Source organism: Mustela erminea, chromosome 10, assembly GCF_009829155.1.
Source record: "Mustela erminea isolate mMusErm1 chromosome 10, mMusErm1.Pri, whole genome shotgun sequence".
NCBI classification, from domain to species: Eukaryota; Metazoa; Chordata; class Mammalia; order Carnivora; family Mustelidae; genus Mustela; species Mustela erminea.
This window is the reverse complement of record NC_045623.1, coordinates 72,894,937-72,920,570: the sequence shown is the minus strand read 5'-3', so window position 1 is coordinate 72,920,570 and position 25,634 is coordinate 72,894,937. Positions and strand designations below refer to the sequence as shown.

The 25,634-nt window shown below is 40.2% G+C and overlaps 1 protein-coding gene across 2 annotated transcripts in view; it reads left to right on the top strand.

Moving 5' to 3' along the window:
- The window catches only part of LOC116600675 (cytochrome P450 4X1), a 41,341-nt gene extending 25,960 nt beyond the window's left edge, over nt 1-15,381 (top strand). Inside the window, exons 7-12 of one of the 2 annotated variants that reach the window (XM_032360890.1) lie at nt 5,006-5,112; nt 5,919-6,109; nt 9,542-9,675; nt 11,119-11,183; nt 13,449-13,531; nt 14,299-15,381. In XM_032360890.1, the coding sequence (XP_032216781.1) occupies nt 5,006-5,112; nt 5,919-6,109; nt 9,542-9,675; nt 11,119-11,183; nt 13,449-13,531; nt 14,299-14,467 (749 nt within the window). In that variant the 3' untranslated portion in view covers nt 14,468-15,381. Of the gene's footprint in view, nt 1-5,005; nt 5,113-5,918; nt 6,110-9,541; nt 9,808-11,118; nt 11,184-13,448; nt 13,532-14,298 lie in introns of those variants that run through there. The other variant, XR_004289747.1, reaches the window with a different exon arrangement.
- The last annotated feature ends 10,253 nt before the right edge of the window (nt 15,382-25,634 follow it).

Genomic DNA, 25,634 nt, shown 5'->3' with positions numbered 1-25,634 from the left:
CCACTGAGCCACCCAGGCGCCCCTATGTATTCTGGATATGAATCCCTTTTCAGATAATTCGCAAATATTTTCTCTCATTCTGTGGGTTGCCCTTTTACTCTATGGATACTGTTTTTAAATTTTCATGAAGTCATAATTTGCCTGCCTTTTCTTGTGTTACCTCTGTCTTGGGTGTCAGTGCAAGAAATTCTTACTAAATTCAGTGGCTTTTAAAGATTTTATTTATTTGTTTGACAGAGGGAGACACCGCAAGAGAGGGAACACAAGCAGGGGGAGGGGGAGCAGGAGAAGCAGGCTTCCTGCCAAGCAGGGAGCCTGATGACTCGATCCCAGGACCCTGGGACCATGACCCGAGCCAAAGACAGACACTTAACAACTGAGCCACTCAGGTGCCCTCAATCTTGTGGCTTTTAACCCTATTTTTCTTTTTTTTTTTTTTAAAGATTTTATTTAATTATTTGACAGACAGAGATCACAAGTAGGCAGAGAGGCAGGCAGAGAGAGAGAGGAAGGGAAGCAGGCTCCCTGCTCAGCAGAGAGCCTGATGCGGGGCTCCATCCCAAGACCCTGAGACCATAACTTGAGCCTAAGGCAGAGGCGTAACCCACTGAGCCACCCAGGCACCCCAGTCCTATTTTTCTTTAAAGAATTTTATTGTTTGAGGGGCACCTGGGTGGCTCAGTGGGTTAAGCCTCTGCCTTTGGCTCAGGTCATGATCCCAGGGTCCTGGGATCAAGCCCCACATCAGGCTCTCTGCTCAGTGGGGAGCCTGCTTCCTCCTCTCCCTCTCTCTGCCTGCCTCTCCGCCTCCTTGTGATCTCTGTCTGTCAAATAAAAAAAAATTTTTTTTGAAGAATTTTATTGTTTGAGGTCTCATAATTAGGTCCTTGATCTATTCGGAGTTAATTTTCAAATATGGTATTAGCTAAGGTCTAACTTCATTCTTTTGTATGTAAATGTCCAATTTTCCCAGAAACATTTTTTGAAAAGACTGTCCTTTACCCTACTGAATGGTTTTAGTATCCTTGTCGAAAATTATTTGACCATATATGTGAGGCTTTATTTCTGGGCTCTGTATTCCATTCTTGTATAGTATATGTCTATCTTTATGTTGATACCACTCTTTTGATTACCATAGCTTTGTAGTAAGTTTTGAAGTTAGGAAGAATGTGAGTCCTTCAAGTTTTGTTCTTTTTCGGGATGGTTTTGACTCTTTGCAGTCCCTTGAGATTCCATAGAGTTTTAGAATGGCTTTTTATATTTCTGATTGCTGTGTGTGTTTAAGGCTATGAATTTTCTTTTGTTTATTGATTATATCTCATGTATTTTGATAAGTAATGTTTTTTATCTTTTTTTCAGAAATTCTTTAATTTCAATTTCTATATCCCTTTTACTCAATAAGTGTTTAATAGATGATTTATAAATTTCTAGGTGAAAAGCTGTCTTTTTTTTATTTTTTTAAAATTTCTAAGTTTATTGTATTGCAATTAGAAAGTATTATCTGTAGTATTTCCGTTTTACAGAACTTACTAATGTTTTCCTTGGTCTAATATGATCAAGTTCCATAAATGTTCCATGCACTTTTATGAAGAAGATAAATTCTTTATTATTGAGTATATGTCTGATATCTTCACCCATATGTTCTGCCTTATTATTTTGTTTAGATCTTCTATATCTTATTTTTGTCCACTTGACCTATCCTATACTAGGAGTGGTATATTGAAGACTCCTATTATTAGTGTGATTCTACCTACTTTTCCTTGCATTTCCTATAGTTTCTGCTTTAAATAGGTACTGCTATGTTATTTGGTGTATTTATATGTTCATAAATATTATTGTGATATCATGACTTTTTTTAAGATTGAATTTTTAAGTAATCTCTACACCCAATGTGGGGCTCAAACTAATAACCCTGAAATCAAGAGTCGCATGCTCTACCAACCAACCCAGTCAGGTGCCCTATGATATCCTGACTTTTAACATTAAAAACTGACCTTCATGGAATGCCTGGGTGGCTCAGTCAGTCAAGTATCTGCCTTCGGCTGAGGTCATGATCCCAGGGTCCTAGGATGCAGTTCCACATCAGGCTCCTTTCTCAGCAGGGAGCCTGCTTCTCCCTCTGCCTGCTGCTCTGTCTGCTTGTGCTCTCTCTCTCTCTCTCTGACAAATAAATAAATAAAATCTTAAATAAAATAAATAAATAATAAAAACTGGCCTCTTTTCTAGTGAGTTTTTGTTCAAATTCTATTTTGTTTGATATCAGGATTGCAGCCCCAATTTTCTTACTACTTTCATTTCTGGTATATCCTCGTCCATCCCTTTATTTGTAGATATCTTCAACTGTTTTGTTTTATGTGTTTTTCTTACATGTAGCACATCGCTCTGTTTTGCTTTATGAGTCAATTTGAAAACATGTTTACTGTAGTAAACAAGTCATTCCCATTCTTATTTGTTGAAATGCCTGACATGTTCGGACTCAACACTGTCGTATTTTTATGATTTACTATGTGTATTATATTATAGTTACTGTATGTATTCATTTCCCAAAGGCTTCCTGAACAAATAACCATTCACTGGTTCTGGGTGAACATGAATTTTGGGGGGACATTATTCAACTCAGTACACTGTGTTCCTTTCTCTATGTGGTATGTCTTCTTTGCTCTTTTAAAATATATCTTCTGATATTTAAGAAAGTATATTTTTTTCTCTGGCTACCCTAGTGTTTAGTCCTTCTATAAATCCTTCTTCTTTCCCTTATTTACACTTTTGCCGTCTGGCTTGTCGTTTTTACTATGGTAAATACAGGTAACATTTACCATCTTAATCTTTTTAAAGTATACAGATTAGTGCTAATAATTATATTCACATTATTGCGCCATCACCACCGCCATCCATCTCCAGAACTCATTTCACCTTGCAAAATTGAAATTCCATATATAGTAAATGACAATCCCTCTTTATACTCTTTTCTCGGGCCCTGGAAACCACCGTTCCACTTTCTTCATCTACAAATTTGACTACGTATTCTATCATACAGTATTTGTCGTTTGTGTCGGGTTCGTTGATGGTTTGTCAGCTTTTAGTAATTCCCTTTTATTTTCATTTATTACCTATACAATTATTAGTGGTCTTTTTTTTTTTTTTCGAACTTCAGAGATGTATTAATCTGTGTAAACCCCAGCACAATACCCCAACACGATTTCATGCATTTAGAGGAGAAATACTTCTTGGATAAGTGGAAAATTGTGAGAATGGCTTCTGGAAGGCTTTCATTCTGAACAGCTTTATATTGAAACACTTCATTTAGAAGTCTGCATCTTCTTTCTTCAGTTTTCTGTGATCTACATTCACTGAGCCAAACGTGTATTAATCACGGGGGTCCAATTTTTTCAAGATCTGGAATATTCGTATCCCCACTGACATCTGGATTGAGCAACGCCAAGTGACTCTCCAGTGCCTCCCACTCCAATAAATATAAGGACGAGAATCAAGCTCAGATGCTTCTTGGTCTGACTGAGGATCTGGAGTAACATGGTTGCAGCAGAGGCCTCAGGTCCAGAGGGAAAAAAGATCAAATGTGCAAGGCCCCCAACAATTAGTGGTTATTCTACTTTCCCCTTTCTCCCTCCCTTCTCCTATTTTTAGTTGAATTATTTTCACTCTTAGTGTTTATGTGATATTCTTCTGTTCATGTGCCAATACTTATTTTAGTCTGAGGTTTAGAATTCCGTCTATGAATTGCACACCTCAGTTCTTTAATGAAGTTTTCCTAGTCATCTCTTGGTTGGATGAAGCTCAGTCACTAGATACCTCAGGATGGGCTCATGAGCATAGTATTGTCTGAGTTCATGGAAGTTTATACCTGTTCTTTGGTAGACTTCATACTTGCTTGAATGACAATTTTCCTAGATATAAAATATTTACTACTACTTTGTTTCCTTGAGTTTCTTGAAAATGCTCTAATCTTTTCCCAATGCAGGGTTTGAACTCACAACCTTGAGATCAAGACCTGAGCCAAAATCAAGAGTCATGGGACACCTGGGTGGCTAAGTGGGTTAAAGCCTCTGCCTTTGGCTCAGGTCATGATCCCAGGGTCCTGGGATCGAGCCCCGCATCGGGCTCTCTGCTTAGCAGGGAGCCTGCTTCCCCCTCCCTCTCTCTCTGCCTGCCTCTCTGCCTACTTGTGATCTCTGTCTGTCAAATAAATAAATAAAAATCTTTAGAAACAAACAAACAAACAAAAAAACAAAATCAAGAGTCAGACACTTAACTGACTGAGCCACCCAGGCATCCTGAAAATGTTCTAATCTTGCTTTGATTTCTTTATTGTTCTTGAGGAGTATGATGCTGCCTTAATTTTCTTACCCTTGGAAGTCATTTGGTCTTTTTGTTTGGAGTCTCTGAGGATTTTCTTTTCTCTGTCTTCAATATTGAGTAGTTTTACTAGGGTATATATTGTTATTGGTTATTCTAACTTTTCTAACTGTTCTAACTTTTCCAAAGATAGGGTTGGCCTCTTAAGGTGTACATTTAAATTTTGTTTCACTTCCAGAAAGTTTTCTTGAATTACAGTTTTAGGATTCTGTTTCGTATTTCTGTGGGGTTCTCTTTTAAGCCCCTTCAGTTATACAGAAGGTATAACTAATTTTTCTTTGCCTGTCTTCCATTTCATTTTATAACTTTTCCATGAAAATGAGATATTAGACTGAGAAAGAAAAGAATGTTTGACCATTTGCACCTGCATTTGAGACCATCTTTATTATATCGCCTGCCTACTTGTATAAAGACTATTCCAAATGTATTGTGTTTCTTTGATCAAAGTTTGTCATTTGATGGGAGAACAAACATCTGCAAAAATTAAATCTATTGAAATACAATGTACCCATTCTGAGATCAGGAAATTAGGTATGATTTGAAGCTACTTGTAGGCCATGGCTTGCTCTGTAATAATTTTACTTTAACCTTGCTGTCACTTTGCTAATCGGGAATTGTTATTCTGTCCCAGAAAACCTAATCCAGGATAGAAAGAAATTCCTGAAAGATGAAAAGAAGCATGGTAGTACTCAGAAGCAGAAGTACCAGGATTTTCTGGATGTTATACTTTCTGCCCAGGTAAATTTTTCAAATGTCTGAGGCTGCTCATATATGTAGTTAATTGTGCAGGTGAATGGATAAGTGAGGTGGAGGGAAGACAAGAGGAAAATTGATCAGCTAAATTTTTTTTTTAAAGATTTTATTTATTTATCAGAGGGAGAAGGGGAGAGAGCAAGCACAGGCGGACAGAATGGCAGGCAGAGGCAGAGGGAGAAGCAGGCTCCCCGCCGAGCAAGGAGCCCGATGCGGGACTCGATCCCAGGACACTGGGATCATGACCTGAGCCGAAAGCAGCTGCTTAACCAACTGAGCCACCCAGGCGTCCCGATCAGCTAAATTTAACAATACTTTTGAACTGATGGGTTGGATCCATGCAGTTTCAGGTGAAGATAGAAGTCTGTAATTCTGTCACTAGAGGGAGTCGGACAAGACTACATTTTTTACTAATTGGACAGGACTTGGTGATTACTGCAAAGATACATGGCAGTGTAGGGAAGCACAGGAAAATGGGTCATAGCGTAAGTTGGTAAAATGATGAGGAGGAGGTGCTGGGGAATCTGCATAAATCTGGCAGGATGAATCAAGGAGCTCTTTGCAAGGCCTGCTTTCCTTATCTAATGTTGGTTCTCCTTTTTACTCTGGTCAAAGTGTGATTTCTACTATGTATTTGTTGAACTGAATTAAAATTGAAACTCTCGTATGAAACTCTAGTGGTCCCCCCCCCAAGCCATTATCTTGGGGGGGGGGGCTGCAGATATCTATAAACTGACATTTATTATCTATAAACTGACATTGCAGAAACATCTCTCTACTATACCTTCCAGGCTGAAAATGGCAACAGCTTCTCAGATACTGACCTAAGGTCCGAGGTGAACACACTGATGTTGGCAGGGCACGACACCACAGCAGGGAGCATTTCCTGGCTTCTCTACTACCTGGCTCTGAACCCTGAGCATCAAGAGAGATGCCGGGAGGAGATCAGGGGCATCCTGGGGGACGGGTCTTCTATCACCTGGTAAGATCTGCATTCTTTTTCTTTTTTTTTTTTTTAAAGATTTTATTTATTTATTTGACAGACAGAGATCACAAGTAGGCAGAGAGGCAGGGAGAGAGAGAGAGAGGGAAGCAGGCTACCTGCTGAGCAGAGAGCCCGATGAGGGACTCGATCCCAGGACCCTGTGATCATGACCTGAGCCAAAGGCAGTGGCTTAACCCACTGAGCCACCCAGGCGCCCCTAAGATCTGCATTCTTAAACATTTCATCTTGCTTCCTCTCCATGCGTTTTGCTTTATTCTCTCCTCTGGTACCTTGGTGACCATTGTGCTTCAAGATATGTGCCTGTAGAAACAGAACAGGCAGGCTACTATTCTGCCTGTTTTCTAGAGAGACCAAAATTATTTCTCTATCTTTGCCAAAGAAGTTCACTCATCCGTAAGTTAACTGCTTCATTGTTTTTCTAATCAGTGGTGTGTAATGTCCCATTTCTTTCACCTGGCTGGGTACCCTGGAAAAGGGGAATTGATCCCTAGACTTGCATTCAGAGTTTGAATGGTAAGACTCAGGTGCGTCTCCTCTCTGAGACCCCAGCAAGCACCCATATCATTTAAGCTCCCATTGTAGTCATTCCCTCCCATCTCCTTGTTTACTCCTCAGGACTGGCTCAAACTTTGAACATAGTACTAAAGGATACACTCTGTAGTTAAGTCCAGTGATTATGGACTGAGAACATTCTAACTACCGAGGCACTTCAGAAATGTGCCACATTTGGTGTAGATCCTGCTCTCAATGAGCTTACACCCTGGAACAGGAGACAGCCCTCCGTATGAATAATTGCCATATAACCTGGTAAGGGTAGCGAGAGAGAGATGCGCTGGCTACTATAGAAAATCAGAAGACAGGCACCTGACCTGGTTTTGGGGACCCAAGGGGACTTCTTGGGAGAACTGATGCCCCAGCTGCCTCTTATAGGATGAGTTAGCCAGGTAGAAAATGTCAACACCATTTTGAAAGACTGTGAAATTATCTGGCTGTTCAAACAGTGCCCAGGTTATGGATTTGCCCTTGAGACACACTGTCTGACAGAAAAACAAACACATCTCTGATTCAAAACACATTCTTTACCCTAGCTAGATATTTCACTTACCATTGCTTTGATGGCCAAAGGGACAGAAAGATAGAAAGCATAAGGACTATCTAGCCCCAGGAGTAGGGTGGATACACCATATTTCAAATGGAAAGGTCAGCTCAGAATATTTGCAAGGGAAAATTTGGATTTATATAGCTATGGTAGAGCTCCTACTTTTTATAAGGAAGTAATAGTTATTTCCTACCATAAATTAAAGGTTTAATCTGTATAGCACAAAATATAGTGTTGATTAGTCATTTTTTATTCATTGATTAACATTAATTGGATATTTAACCTGTTTAGGGTGTATATGTATACAACCCCAATATTGGCCTTTCTCATTCTTGTCTGGCGTATGTGAAATGTAAAAACAATAAAGAAATCTTTGCCAGGTGAGAAAACAAAGTCTAAAGGATCTACTAAGTACGACTTATTTTAATGAGAGAAGGAAAAATAATTTTATATAAAATAAATTTTTATTCCATAATATGGCCCTCTACTCACATTTAATGAAATGTGTACATAGTATGCTGAAAATTTATAATTCTTTAAGACAGACAATAAAGCCACATTGCAAGGAGCAATTTCTGAAAAAACTGGCAAGTTGTTCAATGTCTCCATTTGACTTGTCAGCCGTTTCGGCATTGGGTTAAAATTCCTCTCTTCGGGGCACCTGGGTGGCTCAGTGGGTTAAGCCTCTGCCTTCGGCCCAGGTCATGATCCCAGGGTCCTGGGATCGAGCCCCGAGTCGGGCTCTCTGCTCAGCAGGGAGCCTGCTTCCCTTCCTCTCTCTCTGCCTGCCTCTCTGCCTACTTGTGATCTCTGTCTGTCAAATAATTAAATAAAATCTTAAAAAAAAAAAAATTTTAATTCCTCTCTTCTTCTTGCACCAGGGCTAAGATGGACAACGTTGTGTTTCTAAAATATGCAAAGTGCCAGACTAAGCAGAATTACTTTTTTTATTCTGAGCTTGAGGAGGAAAAAGCTCAAAATGAAAATTTCACACTGCTGAATGGTCAGAGCCCACATTCAAAATAAGTAATCAGAAAAGCAAACAGAAATAGAATAAAGCAAATATACTGAATATATGCAGTCATTTTATGACTAGCTGATTGGCTAGGATTAAAAAAAAAAACAAAAAAAAAAACAAACTTCATTCTTCTCCCTCTGATATTTCAGCCTTGTGTGAGACAAGTTCTTTTCATCTCTGGGGTGAAATCTTGAGTGAATCTCATAGAGTCCCCATCAAAAGAGCAGTCTCATTTCAGTAATGAAGCTGTCTGGTCCAGTGGAATAATGAAAAGTACAAATTCATATCCACTTGTATCCTCTCCCTCCATCCCAGATCAGCATTTCTTTGGGTCTGGAAGCCAGTGATGGGTGAGGGGTTTGTGGTTGGCTTTATTTTACTGACCAGTTCCTCCCCAACCCAGTAGCTTCTGTTTCTGACCCTTCCAAAAGTGGTCCCAGGAGGGAGCCAGGAGGAGAAAGGGGTTGGTCCTATGGTGATTTGCCCTCTGAGCTGGGTGGCTAGTGAGTGCTTCCTTTCACTCACAATGGGTACATCTGTGAGTTTCTTGGAGATTCCCTCACTGGACCTTTGCCATGGTGATTCACGGGGAAACGAGGGAATTCTTATCCTCAGAATTCCTTTCAGACTGGTTCTGAAGCTCTGACTCTTGCCAGTTTATTGGCCCATGGAGCACACTGGAGTACTCGGACTTGTTTGTCGCTGTTGCTCTCCCCCAACGTCCTGTCTGTTCTGAATCACAGACCTCTGTGATCTATCAGTCCTCTGTTTCCCAAACTCGGGGGGTACATGTCAGATCATGGACGTGACCCAAGGAGCCCCTCTTTGCCTAACATGGTTGGGAGACTCTCCTCCATTCTCCACAGCATTCGGGCATTCCCACAATGCTCTTTAAAGGATATATTGTTTTTATTCTCAAAACTCTTAAGCCCTCTCTCTTCAGTCCTCAGTCATTCTTTCTACATTCTTTCTACATTCTTGACTTACACGGTGAGCTAAGAGTTGCAAAACAGGTTTCAGAAATCTCCCTACAAAATCCTTTACCGGTAGATAAGCATCTCACTTTATAATGGACACTTGTTTGGTCCCCTCTTCCTCTGGAACCTCAGCTGATCCTGAGGCAGAGTCTCACATTCTCACAGAGTCTCACATTACATAAGCCAATTGCAAAATAACTTTAACCTAGAGATGATATTTACCAGGACCAAACACCAAAGAGGAAAAAAACATCATTATTTACAAACTAGATATGGAGACTGAGTTCCCTCCCTTCCTTCCCTTGTCCTCACAGGGACCAGCTGGGTGAAATGTCATACACCACAATGTGCATCAAGGAGTCACTCCGACTGGCGCCTCCAGTCCCATCCATTTCCAGAGAGCTCAGCAAGCCTATTACCTTCCCAGATGGACGCTCCCTGCCTGCAGGTCTTTGCATTCTTTTCTTAAGCAGTTCCTAGAGACAAGGGGATCCTAGCGACCACAGCGACAAAGACTGGCCTCAACAGTCCTCAACTCTTAGAGGAGTCAAAAGACAAACCTAAGGAAGTCTGGCTTAGGGTGGGTGCCTACCAAGACCTCAGTGGGTAATTCTTTGATCAGATGTGGTTTCCAGACTTTCCCAAAACACATAGCAATTTGCAGAGAAGCTCTGTCCAGAACCTGGGTGGCTAGAATCCCAACTCAGGGTTTCTTCATTCACAGGGCATTGTTTCTAAAATAATCTTTGTTTGGCTTAGTTTGAGACCCAGGTGAGACTTCATAGGAGATGAGCATCATTATACTTATTTAGAAGACCCAAGGTGGGGTCTTTGGTGTCATTATCATCAAAATATTACTCTTATAAGTGTGCAGCACTTAATAGTTAACATGGAACCTTCAAACACATTATCTCATTTTCCTGCCCTTGGAACATGATCTTAACAGACATTTATATGGGGCTTCTCAGTTTACAAAGCACTTTGAAAGCACACTACACACATGATATAGCCAAAACTTCACTGGAGACCCCAATGTGCAGATGAGCAGAATTAAAACTTGCATAGAGGCCCCACACCTCACCCAGTGTTCTTCATAGCACAGGTCTCTGAGCAGGGCGAGTGGAAGGCAGAAGGGTGTCACATGAGATAGCCTTCACATGTCTGCTTTGGTGTTCTGTTAACTCTTGCCATTGGAAACAAGCTGACAGGATTGCTTGCAGCAAATACCAACAGCCTGTCACTGTGACTTTGTTGACAGATCCAGAATTAACTTACCAGAATTTTTTATGGTAATCAAATAATCTTCAAAATCTCTCTCCTCTTCTTTTTTTTTTAACTTTTTATTTTTTATTAACATATAATGTATTATTAACCCCAGGGGTACAGGTCTGTGAATCACCAGGTTTACACACTTCACCTTCCCCAATGTCCATAACCCCACTTCCCTCTCCCTACCCTCTCCTCTTCTTTTTTGATCCCCAAACCATGTGGATACTTGCCAAAATTTCCTCCCTTCCACTTACGAGCAGAACCAAAAGAAACTTGTCATTGGACCTACATGATGGAATTATGGTTCTGTTCTTCTGGACCCAAACTATCTCTGGTGGGTGCTATATTGTCCATTAACAGTATCATTCTGACATGATACCAACAGCTCCTGAAGATAGAATCAGGTATTAAATAAGTCATTGCTTTGAAAACAAAGGTGTCATTCAAGCCTCATCTTCCCATGGGTCCTTGACTGCTGACATCAGCTACGGCACACAAAACTCTGCCAGGAGCTAGCTCATTCCCTTCAAGAAGAAAATTCTTATTGAAGAGTGGTGTAACAGTAGCTCTACCTCAACTTGTTCTACATCCTGTAATCTTTTTTGTTTGTTTCCTTTCACAGGAATAACTGTGGTTCTCAACATTTGGGGCCTTCACCATAACCCTGCCATCTGGGAAAATCCAAAGGTATGACTGTCTTACATGTAAATTCTTCAAAAACAAATGATGTACAAGTAACTTTTTGTTAGCACAGTGGGGATGTGGCAAATGACACAAAGCAAATAAACATAAAGACCAAAAATGTTCAACTTTCCTCCTAAAGAAAAAACCTGTCCCCTCCCCCTATTCCTACTTTATGTTTGCTTTGAATGAACAGATGGACATAATGCCACATAATCTGCTTCCAAACGCAATCTGTACTGCAGTCATTTACTTAGCGAGCTCCGCCAAGCACTCACCTAGACATCTGCAAGAGTGTAGACTATCCATGTAGCCAGGCAGGCAACTTAAACTCTCTTCTGCTGGATGGAACCATGGGAATTCTGGCAGAAGACTGATGACACCCTCAAGTTGGGCACTTTGAGGAGAGTTTTATAAAGAAACTATTTACAAAGGGTTTGTGAAAGCAACATGGAGCATACAACTGTTGAAGGCTTCCCACCTCTGGTGAGGGTTATAATGATAGGAGAGAGATTGCTATGCTGGAAAAGATCCTGGGCAGGAGTTAGGCCTTCAGTAGAGCAGTCAGGCTCAGGAAGCTTGGTAGGGTGAGGTCCGGGGAATAAATAACCCAAAAGCTCTCCCCACCCACCTTCCAGATCACCAATGTCTTTTATCAGCCAAACCCAATAGAAAACTATATGGCTCCGCTTCTTGGAGCCTAGAGCATAGCAGGAAAGAGAGAAGAGAGGATCTAGAGAGTTAAGAAGACACGTAGCTAACCATAGTGCTTGATTCAATGTTCTTAAACTCTAAATACTCATAACACCCACAGATATTTCCTTTCACATAAGTGGCTAGGGTTTAAGATATCTTATGTGTAACATGAAGTGGACTGCATGTCTCAGTTACAGTTGATCACGTAATCCCTTTGGCTAGACTTCTAAGTAGGTGCGTTCTTTTTTTAATGTTGAAATTAATTTTGAGTATAGTTGACATGCAATGTTCCATTAGTTTCGGGGGCACAACTTCGTGATTTGACAAGCTGATACCTGATGCTATGCTCACCCCAAGCGTGACCATCACTTGTTCCATTCCATCGCTATAACAGTGTAATTGATGATATTCCTTATGCTGTGCCTTTTACTCCTGTGACTTATTCATTCCATAACTGGAAGCCTGTATCTCCCTCTCCCCTTCACCGACTTTGTCCAACCCCCTACAATCATCAGTTTGTTCTCTGTATTTATAGGTCTAATTCTGCTTTGTGTTTGTTTATGCACTTGGTTTTTTCCTTTTTTTTTTAGATTCGTCTTATGAGTGGACTCATACAGTATTTGTCTTTTTCAGTCTAACTTACTTCACTTACCATAATAGCTTCTAAGTCCATCCACGTTATTTGAAATGGTATGATCTCAAGCTTTTTGTGGCTGTGTAATATTCCATTCTATCCACCACATTTTCTTATCCATTCTTTAATTGATGACGCTTAGGTTGCTTCCATATCTTCGCTATTATAAGTGAGTGCTAGAATAAATTAGGGATGTATATATCTTCTCAAATTAGTGTTTTCATTTTCTTTGGATAAATTGAGTAAGTGCATTCTTACCACCAAAGTGAAAATAATATCACTGACCCTAACATTTCTGCTTTCTCCATACTTGGTCTCGGTAGCATATTAGTCTACTGGGAGACCAAACAAGGGCTGCAGGTCTAGAATTGCCCTGTCCAATGTGGTAGCTATTCACCACATTTGGTTATTGAGCACTTAAATTGTGGCTAATCAGAAATGAGACATGCTGGGAATGTAAAATACACACTGGCATTAGAGGACATAGTACAAAAATGTGAAATATTACCTTAATAATTATTATATTTAGCACATGTTGGAATGATAATTTTTTTCAAAATAAATTATATTATTCAAATTATTTTCACGTTTTTAAAAATTTGACTACCTGGGACACCTAGGTGGCTCAGTCAGTTAAGCATCTGCTTTTGATTTGGGTCATGATCCCAGTGTGCTGGGATCCAGTCCCGCCTCAGACTCCTTGCTCAGTGAGCAGTCTGCTTCTCCCTCTGCCTCTTTCTTTCTTGTGCTCTCTCCCTCTCTGTTTTTCTCTCTGACAAATAAATGAAATAAAATAATAAAAATGTGGCTACCAGAACACATATGTGTTCTGGTACATATGTGGCTTATCATGTATTTCTGTTGATTTGTGCTAAGTAGTAGCTTAAGAAATGCACTAATGGTGTTTGGGGGATGGTGGTGGGATTGCGCTGTCATTTTAGGTCTTTGACCCCTTGAGGTTCTCCCAGGAGAATTCTGATCAGAGACACCCCCACTCCTTCTTACCATTCTCAGCTGGACCAAGGTAAGGACAATTTGAAGTTGTTAAAAATGCACAGAAATGTTTACTTGGAAACAGCACTCTTCCTTTGGTAACTCAACTCCATATATTCTCCAATGGAGTCCTATCTTCTCACCAGATTATGAGGTAGATCATGGTACTTATCTGAGCTCCTGAAAAGACCAGTTAGTTTCACAAAGGGCAAGGCCCTTCTCTGTCACATCCTATACAGCCATGCCTCAGAAAGTTACCCTACAATGCAGACTTGCTCATAAGCCATGCAGGCCACCCCACAATGCAAGAGAAACAATTGTTTTTCCCCTTAATTTCAAATTTATTGAGGTATAGTTGACAAACACAATTGTAAGGTATTTAAAACCTACAACATGGTGATTCACCTCTGCATACATTGTGAAAAGGTTCTTCCCCTTCACCAATTTCTCTCTTTGTGTGTGCGTGAGGATATTTAAGTTCTACTTTATTAGCAAATTTCAATCACACATTACAGTGTTACCAACTATAGTCACCACATTTTATACTACATCCTCACAGGAGAAACAATTCTATAAGCATCTCCAAGTGTCACCTTCTTTAGGGAGGGCATCACATGACAGCCTCTCGGTTCATGTTCTTGCAGGAGATAAGAGAAGTTCAAAACTCTCCTTGACGTTTAGTGTGAAAATGCTGCTTTATTGTGAACAGTAGATTTATTATTCTAGCACCTTAACAAAAGAGTCAGAAACAAATACCATTTCCTCAAGGTCTCTCTTTCTTTCCCTTGGTGTCTGCAGGAATTGTATTGGGCAGCATTTTGCCATGATTGAGCTAAAGGTGGCCATTGCCTTGATTCTACTCCACTTCAAGGTGGCTCCAGACCCCACCAGACCTCTTGTCTTCTTGCACCAGATGGTCCTCAAAGCCAAGAACGGGGTCCACTTACACCTGAAGAAACTCCCCTAATGTTACAGCCCAGGGTACAATGATTATATATGTATTTAAAGTTAAATTACAGCTATTGGGCCAAGAAAATGAAGAGAAATCAAAATATGGTGGGAGGGTTAGGGGTACGTGGGATGGGGGTCTTTGTGTAACTGTACATTACCCAAAACCATTTCTAGGTGATATCCTGTGTCACCCAGATCTGTTTCTGTATGATTTGGGGAGATTTTCCAATCATTTCTGTTGTTAATGCTACATACCAAGAATTTTCCTAGGTGACTTCCATATATTTTCTGTTGCTTTTTAAAATAGTCTTTGGAATTATACAAGTAATACGTGCATGTATGCTCACAGTAAAAGATATCCAACATTCAAAAAGCATGCAGAGTAAAAAGTAAAAATCCCACATCACATACCCTACACCTCTCTGCCCTGACCAAACCCACTCATTTTCCTAAAAACAGAAGAGTTTTGTGTTAATTTTTTCAGAACGTTTCATATACATTTCATATATACATATGTATATATGTATTCTTACAGATGGGATCATATCCATAGTATTCTTGCTTTTTTCACTATAAAAAATACATCTTATTCCTAATCATGGATTCATGATATTTTATAATATGAATGTATTATAATTCATTGAACTATTTTCTTATTATTGGATATTTAAATTATTTATGGTTTAAAGACATGCTTATTGGCCACTTGTATTTATTTTGTTGTCTGTGACTCATACACCATTTATGCTTCTTTTCCTATGGAGTTCTACATGAGTTCTCTAATATTGTGGATGATAGTCCTTGACTGTAACATTTCTTTATAACTTTCCCCATTATTCTACTTTTATAAAACTGTATGGTGTCTGTTAGCATACAGAACTTCTAAATTTTCATGAAATAAGGTAAATAAACTTTTTTTTATGGTTCCTGGGTTTCAATCTTGAATAAGAAAACCTCCATTTTGAAAATTATCTAGGTATTCTACATAGTTTCCCGGTGCTAACAACTCTTGTGAAGCCTGAGCAGGGATTTTTTAATAATTTCCAAATATTAATTATTATTATTATTATTATTATAATTTCCAGATTCATTACTCATTTGATTACATGTCCACTACATGTCAGATATTGTGATAATCATTCAGTGAATGAACAGGACCCTGCCCTCATGGAGCTGGTATCCTAAGCAGACAAATAATTACAATTTTCACTAAGTGCCTTGAAGGAAGTGAATGGGCTGAGCTAGACAGTAATGAAGGGGAGCTTACTTTAGACTGGGTTGTCTAGAAAATCTTAAGAAAGGGATATGTAAGTTGAGATCTCAAAGGAGAGAAGCTACACCTCTTAGACGCCCCCTAGTGGCAAAATTATGGCAATTCGCTGGACAATTCAAATAGCCCGGAAACATTTCGGGTTTTGGAATGAATAAATCATGGGAATAAAAGGCACAGCGTGGCAAATAAAGTCCATGATACTGTAATAGCGTTGTCTAGTGACAGGTGGTAGTTACACTTGTGGTGAGCACATCATAACCTAGAGAGAAGTCGAATCACTATGTTGTACACCTGAAACTAATGTAAACTTGCATGTCTGTGATACTCAAAAACATATTTTTTTGATAGCCGTGAAACAAACAGTAGAAGTATATTTCCTTTGCCAAGTAAAAGCAAACTGATCTTGACCATCTGGATGGATAAGAAATGAAAATAAAGTCCTGGTCACATCTGTAACAGCTTACTATAACAAAATATCCCCCAATAGAGGAGCTTAAACAAGATAAAAATGTCTTTTTCTCTCATATGAAAGTCATAAGGAGGTAGGTGGTCCAGAACTAGCAGGGTAGTTTGCTCTACAAGGTCATCAGAGGTCATCTAGACACTATATATCTTGTTCTCCAACGTCAATGCACAGCTGCCAATGAACAATTCAATGAATGAGCTAAACTAAGCCGCTAGCTCCTGCCACCACATCTACCTTCAAGCAAGTGGGAGGAGAAGAAAAGGAATGGGAAGGCAGGTGCCCTTCCTTTTTAGGATATTGGCTGGAAATTGTACTCATCACTCTGCTCACAGCTCTGTGGACAACCCAGTCTCTCCTGTAGTTGAAAGGGAAACTGGGAAATGTGGTCTTTAGCTGGCAACCTTGTCTCAGCTTAATCTTCTATTTCTGTGGGAGTGGAGAGAAGATGTTGAAGGCACACTGAGTCACCTCTGCCACCAACAGCCTATCATTTAATCATGGGCTGGAACAGATCCTTTAAAATAGAAATAGTACCAGGGATGGTGCTAACCATGAAGGTGTCATCTCATTCAAAGTATAGTAATCAAGGGGCAGCTTTCAACAGGCCATACAGGTAAATTTATAAATACTCCGTCCCAAGCCAGAAATGGATGGGGTTGTCAAGCATCTTGAAGGAGCTACATTGTCCTGGATGAAATACTCTGACTTTTCTTGTCCCCTCAACTGGAAGATGTTTTTTGCTTATGCACATAAGCAAAAAAAAAAAAAAAAAAAAAAATGTGCTCAGTTACTACAAGTCTAGAAAGGATAATGCACTCAGCGGAGTTGTAAGTAATATCAAGTGTCATGTTTTTATTCTTTACCTTTTGTAAATCATTGGCCTTTTTTTACTAATCTAAAGAAAATTATGGATCTTCTCCAGAAATGTGTATGTACCCCAAGCTCCAACAGAGTTTGTTGGTGATTTCATGATGTTGGTGGATTCCATGAGCCCAGGTCTGGACCCAAATGATAGCCCTTCCTCTGCCTTCATAACCTTAAGAACCTTAGCAGATGGCTGTGTCTAGTAATGGAGGTTCCTATTAGTTCAGAAGGCAAGTTATTGTATCCCCAGGCAGCTGTCACTGATAATAGTGTTTCAGTATACTGAACCAAAACCTTCCTTCTTATAACTTTCACCCATAGATACAGCTCAAAATTTCTTTATCAATTTATAGTTTTCAGAGTCCTTTTACCACCATTACATAATTAGATCTATACCACCCCCTTTGTGATGTATGCATGGAAAATTATCATATTCACTTTCCCAATGAGGAAAGGAGTTTCAGCGAGATCAGGTGGCATATCCAAGGTCTCTTAGTCCATGAGTAGCAGACCTAGAACTCTAGAGCTTTGGCAATTCTTTAAGTAGTTAAGAGATAGTTCTCGTGACTTCCCAGGTACTCAGTGTTCCAGCACTATAGTTTCAGCAAATCTAACGTGGCCTTGCACTAACATCCACCACCATGGAGTCAAGATGCTGCGAATTGATTGTGTTCATGGCCATCATCCTGGAACTAACTTTCTTCTGTACCTACTCTAGTCTGGGACCCATTTAAGCTCTGGCATCTCTGTTCTATCTCTCCTTTACAATTCCGCTTCTGGTATTTGGATTTGACATTTGTATTTTGGATTATCTCTCCAACTCCTGACTGTCCTTTTCTCCTCAAAGAGGAGGCCTGAACTACACTCTCCTTCAGGTCTCGTTCACCATTCAGTGGTCCAGTTGCTGGCTGATGCTTCAAGCAGGCCCTGTCTTATCCCCCTTGGATGGGGATCCTGATCCAGACCCCCAGCTCTGTCTACTTTTTCTCACACATCATCATCCTCATAGCCAACACTTTCCTGGTTTGTCTCTTCCTAACTCAAACCAATTTGACAACTTCTGTCTTAAAGCATGATGCCTGGAAATGAAAAAAAGGATCCAAAGTATTATAAGCAACTGAGACTGCCTCAAGTAGGGACACCAGTGGTATTTGGTGTCCCTACTTGTTTAGTCATTTTTAGTCAACACTCCAGAAACAAGAATCTCTTTGAGAACAACTGTAAGACCTGAAGAAAAGTGTCCACAGCTCTCTCTCCAATCTCTGGAGGGCATGCAAAAATGGTGGCCCCAGCACTGCAAATTCTTTTTTTTTTTTAAGAGTTTATTTATTTCTTTGTCAGAGAGAGAGAGAGAGCACGCGCGCACAAGCAGGCAGAGTGGCAGGCAGAGGCGGAGAGAGAAGCGGGCTCCCTGCCGAGCAAGGAGCCTGATGCAGGACTCCATCCCAGGACCCTGGGCTCATGACCTGAGCTGAAGGCAGAGGCTTAAATGACTAAGCCACCCAGAGTCCCTGCAAATTCATTTAGAATAGAATGTGAGTATCTCCCCTGAATGGAGCAGCACAGCTTCCCTGACAAATTAAAATATCTAGTAAGGACACTGACCTTTTCCTTCTTCTCTCCTACAGTGACCCACTGTTATATGAATTACTGTGCTAGCCACCATTAAAGGCCACCCTCCCAAACGAATGTTCTGAGGTACACTTGCTCGCTAGAAACAGGCAGTGCTGAACAACCCACGCTTGCTTTTTCTCACTCAAGACTAATCATATTTGTTTGTGGAATACGGAGCTATACCTACCTGAAGACATCTAACTATAGATTGGCCCCACCTCTAACCACAGGTTGACATTTTCACTCTGTATATGCTACTGCATGGTAGGCACTCAAGACATACTTGTTTAACGAATGAATGAATTCATGGATGGAGAGTGAACAAATGAACTATGATCATGAGCTGGCGTCTAGCTCCGGCTGTTCTACTGACTGTCTAGCCCACAAACAGCTATATATTTTCAGAGAAAATAAATGTTGCATCTCTGAGTCAGTTATGACATCAATCTTAGCCACAGCTCGGTGAGACATTGTGTAGCTTCTCATAGTCCTGCCTACTGCAGGGGACATTATTTATCTGCACTTCTCCTTCCCTCGTAGATATTTATGGAACACCTGTACACCAGGCAGTGTTCTAGCCACTGGGGATGTTGTAAGGAATAAAAATACCAAGACTCTCGAAGCTTATATTCAAGAGGGGACCCAAACAATGAAAAAGTAAATGAATAAGTGAATACATTACTTAGGTTTAGGCTAGCTGTAATAACCAGGAAAACCCGCCCCCCAAAAAACAAATACTGCCCCTCTCTGTGCCAGTCTATCCCTTTGGTTTATTTACTTCCCAAAGAGAGACTGCATTTACTCCCTCCTTGAGGATGAAAACAAAAGTCCTATCTCCCTGGATATCTAAAATCTCCAAGTGATTTCATTTCTCTTCATCAAGCCTGGATAGGACTTCTTGCGTTCTAAGGTTCTATGAAGTAAAAGACAAGTTCTCTTCACTTAATGATGGAGCAGAGATAGGAAAACTGAAATAAAAACTCTCGACCTGGGGCACCTGGGTGGCTCAGTGGGTTAAAGCCTCTGCCTTCGGCTCAGGTCATGATCCCAGGCTCCTAGGATCAAGCCCCACATCGAGCTATCTGCTCTGCAGGGAGCCTGCTTCCTCCTCTCTCTCTCTCTGCCTGCCTCTCTGCCTACTTGTGATCTCTGTCTGTCAAATAAATAAATAAATAAATAAATAAATAATCTTAAAAAAAATAAAAAACAAAAAACAGAAAACTCTCAACCTTAACCCAAAAGACTATTTCTCAGATGTTCTTGCTATTAAGTATGACGGTGTGACTTAGTTTAGGCCAATGGGATATGAGCCAAGCAAAAGTGATGTGATGATGAGATCACGCCATATTTGGATCATGGCAATGATTGGATCATTGCCATAAGCAAGCAAGTTGCTTGCTCTGTCTAGATCTCCTCGCCCCTTCTCAAGAGCTGGAAGGATTTTGGTTGATTTTGATAACTGACCATTTGGGCCGCGTGTATTTTCTCCTCCTGTACTTTAAATTCAACTTTTACATTTTAAATTCACCAAAAAAGGATGAGCCTGAGAAACCCTCAACCACAATAAAAGGAAAATACAAGGCCCCTGCATGATCTCTTTACCCACAACTTTGCTACTTGGCCCTCATTGTGCTATGTAATTTACACATCTCGCAAGCTATAAACCTTTATTTTTTCATGATTTCCCAATGGCTGTTGCTGAAAGGGGTATTTCATTCATAACAACCACAAGGGCTGTTCCAGCCACATCAGTTATTGATAGGCTGAGACCAGTGCAAAAACACTACCATACTTCCGGGGCACCTAACTGGCTCAATCAGTAGAACACATAACTCTTGATCTCAGGATTGTGAGTTCAAGCCCCACACTGGTATAGAGCTTACTTAAAAAGAAAAGAAGAGTTAAAATCAATACTAAAAAAAAAGTCCCACCAAGACTACTATGTTCTCCCACCAAAACAAAACAAACTTTCATTAACTTTATTAATGATTCTAAAAACCACCCTTACTAAAGCTACAGAGCCATCTACTTCCCTCCCACCCTCACTCATCAGACTCAGTCAAAAAGTCTAGTTTCTAATTTTCTCTCAAATTCAACCCCTTTTCCCCATTTTTATTAGCAACACATTCATTCACTGATTTCATTTATTGACTCTACTGTGGGTTAGGATCATGTTATAAATTGAAGACATCAAAGATAATTCGGCATGGTTTTTGACTGAGAGGAGTTTTCAGTACAGTGAGGAAGAAGGTAAGTAAAACAATGTTCATAATACATTGTGAAGAGCATTGTTCCTCAGATTTGCCCAGGGTGCAATGGGAGTCCAAGGAAGTGATTGCTAAGCTGCCATGTGTGGATGGGGATGGTAAGTCAGGTAAGACATGCTTCCCAAAGGAGGTGATTCCTCTTTTTGTAAACCCTTACTATCTGGTTGGGCTCCTTCATGAATATGACAAGCAGCAATAGTACTTAGAATTAAGGAAATAATTTTCTGTGAGACTTCATGTTGCTAAGTGCTCGTCTCAACTAATCCAACATTACTAATAAAACTCCCACCTAAAGGATGTAGGAGGGTTAATTGCCATGATATGGGCTCCAAGCTGGCCAGAGAACAACTCTCTACTCAATTGCCCTTAAGGGGCATTCTAAACTGGTGAGTGTTAGTAACATCTCTAAAGGTGTAAGGTTTAGTATCACCATGGAAATGACTACCCTCAGAGCTAATAATGAGATGGTAATAAAGACAGCTGTTGTATAATGAACACAATATGGGCAGAAACAGAATTACCAAGAGGATGATCTGGGAAGAGACCGGAAACATTTTTCATCCACAGGCTTCATAAGATAGAATGGAAAACCACCTCTAAAACTCTAATGTGGAGACTTGGAGTTTGAGTGCTGTCCATAAAGCTCTCCTGGGAGCTGGCCACTGCTGCTTACCATGCATTGAGTTTTGATTATGCCAACCCGTTTCTCAGAAGACACTTCCAGTGCTGGTACAGACCTCAGGGAGTTCACAAAATATCAACCAAAGATCATCAAAAACCCTTAGAATTATTTTCCCTTCTAATATATTGGAGAGTACAGAGGGACACCACAAATGACTAGAAATGTGCCATGGGGGCAACAACAACTTTGGAAGACCCAACACTTACAATTAATATTTTATGACTTGATCCCCCAAAGTGCTCATTTCAAAGAAACCTGTAGCTTTCAGTCCTTTGGTCTTTCTGTTGTTCTACAACTTTTACTTTCTTTTCTCTATTTCCTGCCATCTTCTTCCTTGTTTCTGGCTTCCTTCTCCTTTCCTTGTTAACCTTTTCCTTCTGCCCTCTTTCTTCAATTGCTTTTCCTCCAAGAGTTGGTTTTATCTGTTCAAAGACTGAAGGAATTAAGTTTATTTTCTACTAAGTCACACTGTTGGGAACATAATTTCCTACAACAGACTTTCGACTCTAGTCACATGTAATTTGCCAACCTTTCCCCACATCACTGCCCCCCCCCACTATTTACTGCATATCAGTTGCTGAATGTGACAGTTAATCTGATGTGCCAGTTTGATACTAGGCCCCAGGTGCCAGACACTAGGCCAGGCATTAATCTGGGTGTGTCTGGGTGTGTCTAAGGGTGTTTCCAAATGAGCTTACCCCTTGAAAGGGCAGACTAAGGAGAACAGACTGCCTTCCCCAATGTGGGGGTGCATCATCCAATCAGCTGGAGGCCTAAATAGAACAAAGAAGCTCAGTAAGAATAAGCACTTCCTGCCTGACTGCTGGGCTGGGATATCAATCTTTTCTAGCCTTCACACTTGGACTGAAAAATTGGCTCTTCTTGGGTCCTAAGCCTGCTGGTTTTCAGACTGGAACTACGCCATCAATTCATATGGCTCTCAGGTCTTCAGATTCAAGATGAAATACTGCACATTGCCTTTCCTGGGTCTCCAAAGTGCTGACTGCATATCTTGAGACATCTCAGCCTCCATAACAGCATGAGCTAATTCCTTATTTTATATATATTTCTATATATGTATAAATATATATACACACAATGTTTTATATATAATATATAGTGATACATAATATATACTATGATATATAGTATATTTTATATCTATATCTATCTATATCTATATCTATATCTATATATTCTGTTTCTCTGGGGAAACTAGAATAAACCCTGGAATAAACACTCAAATCTGGGTTTTCATTGGTTTTATAATAGTTCAGTTCAACCACAGGCTAACCAGATTGTCTACCATTTTCACTCAGTTTTAACAGCTAAGGTCACCAAGACCCTTCGGGGTCAGACTAAAGTTGTAGCTAGGGTCTGGAGTTCTTGGAAAGCCAAAGTTAACATTCCTATTAACAGGAAGTCTCTCTGCTATGACTCCTACTTCACCTCTGCAATAATAATCGGTAAATTCTGAGCATACTTACATAACTCTTCCTACCTTTCAAGAGAAGTCTCAATAAACAGTCAAACAAAAGATTCCAGTTCAGGGATAGCTGGTCACCATCTCCCTTGCTCGCCCTAGCATCTTCCTCTGGAAATGCCTCTGACTCCAAAAGCCTCTTAGGTCTCCCCATCCCAGGGTCGTACTGTCACCTACTGGTGCTGGCCTTTTCCATTCCTACACTCTCCTTCTCTCACAGCCCAGTCTCCTGTCAATGCTTTGTAGGATGAATGGTTTCTCAATGTTTAAGTAGGGCTTTTTCACCATGAGGAAGACCATTTCTTCTTCATGGTCATTAAGTCCTGACACAAGCAGTGATAAAGATTGTCTGTTTACCTGATTGGTTTCGAGGAGGTGCCTTTTGGAATTTATAGCATGACTCTGCCTATCTTCTGTAAATGTTGGTTAATGCCTAATTTGATCTATTTCTAGATCATAATCTCATTCCACTGTTGGCCTCTAGGTGAATAGCTTTAAGTATTTGGTGGCTTTATTCTAAGAGGGCAGTTAAGTGACTCTGAGACAGTGTGAGCATTTCAAGTCTTGCTTCCATGCTTTGTTGGACCAGTGCAGCATTAAATCTAGGTCCCATTCTGTCCCACTACTATGACAATCTCCCTCTGAGTACTTTACCTGATGGCTTAAGAATTCTGAGGGTTTTTGCTCTCACTGTGGGGAACATAAATATTCCCAGACCATGAGCCTTTGATTTTGCTCCTGCTAAGACACTGAGGTGTGCTTTCCCAGTCTTGGGTAACTTCCTTGGGTGCGTGCTGAGTAAGCTTCCTTTGGAACAATGAAATGCTTTCTTCTTGTCTCATCTTGCCTGTTCTTAACTATTTCAACAAGAGCTAATGACAGAGCCAAAACCTTCCTTGGTTCTGAAGCTAATGAATTTACTGAGTGAGACCACACACTTGTGCTGTCAGAAGCTTTCCATCTCCTGAATCAGGGTATCGCAATTTTTTCTCTATGACATAAACTGGCTCAAAGCACTTCATTTCCTTTAAGTATTTTGACTTGGGCTTCAAAATTGTGTTCACAGTTGAACAATATTATTTGAATTTATAGGGATTTATTATTGGTCTTGAATCTTTTTGACTCAAAGTATCATGTTTCACTTTTTTAAAAAATTTCATTTATTTATTTGACAGAGATAGACACAGAGAGGGGGGAACACAGGCAGGGAGAGTGGGAGAGGGAGAAGCAGGCTTCCCGCCAAGCAGGGAGCCCAATGTGGGCCTCAATCCCAAGACCCTGGGATCATGACCCGAGCCGAAGGCAGACGCTTAACAACTGGGCTCCCCAGGCTCCCCATGTTTCACTTTTTAAATGGTGCTATTGTTCCAATCTACAGAGGAAAAACCTGTCCAGTGAGGACCTTTGGGCTAGGTGGTTTGCTGGGCATGACACCATGGCCAGAACTTCCTGGATCCCCTATGTTCTGGCTAAGCTAAGAGGTGCTCTTAGGACATCCTTGATCGTCATCTTACCTTGTGAGTGTTTTGAAATTCATTCTAGAATAGTACTTTGTAAGTTGGAGTTGCTGAATAGCCCCTCTGATATGGTGAAAATGTCTGTAATCTTCTTCCCAGTAATTTATAATCCAGTCTTATCATAAGAAAAATATCAAATTCCATTAATGGGAAGTCTTAAAAAATACCTGACCAGAACTCCTCAAACTATCAAAGTCATCAAAAACAAGTAGAGTCTGTGAAACTCCTGTAGTGCAGCCAAGAGGAGCCAGAGGAGACTTGACAACTAAATACAACGTGGTATCTTTAAATGGGATCTTGGAACAGAAAAGAGACATTAGGTAAAAACTAGGGAAATCTGAATAAAACTATTGACATTATTTAATAATAATGTATCAACAGTGGTTCATTAATTGTAAAAAATATATCACATTTTTGTAAAATATCAATAATAGGAGAAACTAGGTGCAGGGTATGGAAACTCTATATTATCTTGTCAATTTCTCTATAAATATAAAACCATTCTAAAAATAAAGTCAATTAAAATAATCCTAGGGGATCTACAAAAAAGCTACCAAGAGGCACCTGGATGGCTCACTCGATTAAGAGTCTGCCTTTGACTCAGGCCATGATCCCAGGGTCCTGGTATCAAGTCCCACATTAGTCTCCCTACTCAGCAGGGAATCTGCTTTTCCCTCTGCCTCTGTCCATGTTCTCATGTTCTATCTTTCAAATAAATAAACAAATACAATCTTAGAAAGATAAAAACTACCAAAACTAATAACTAAGTTGGGAAGGTTACAAGATGGACGGTTGTGCACCAAAGAATTATTTCATCAGACTTGGGATGTTCAAACCCTACACAAGCCAGAAAATAGACTGGCTTTTGACTGAGTCTTGGGAGATAAGCTCTAAGCTCTTCAAATACCTTGCCTGATGAGTGTCCTGGTACATCTGGAGCCTTGGATCTCACCAGGGAGTTTATGCTAACAATGTGATTTATAGTGGAAACCTTGGGTCGTATTGTGTCATTGCCAC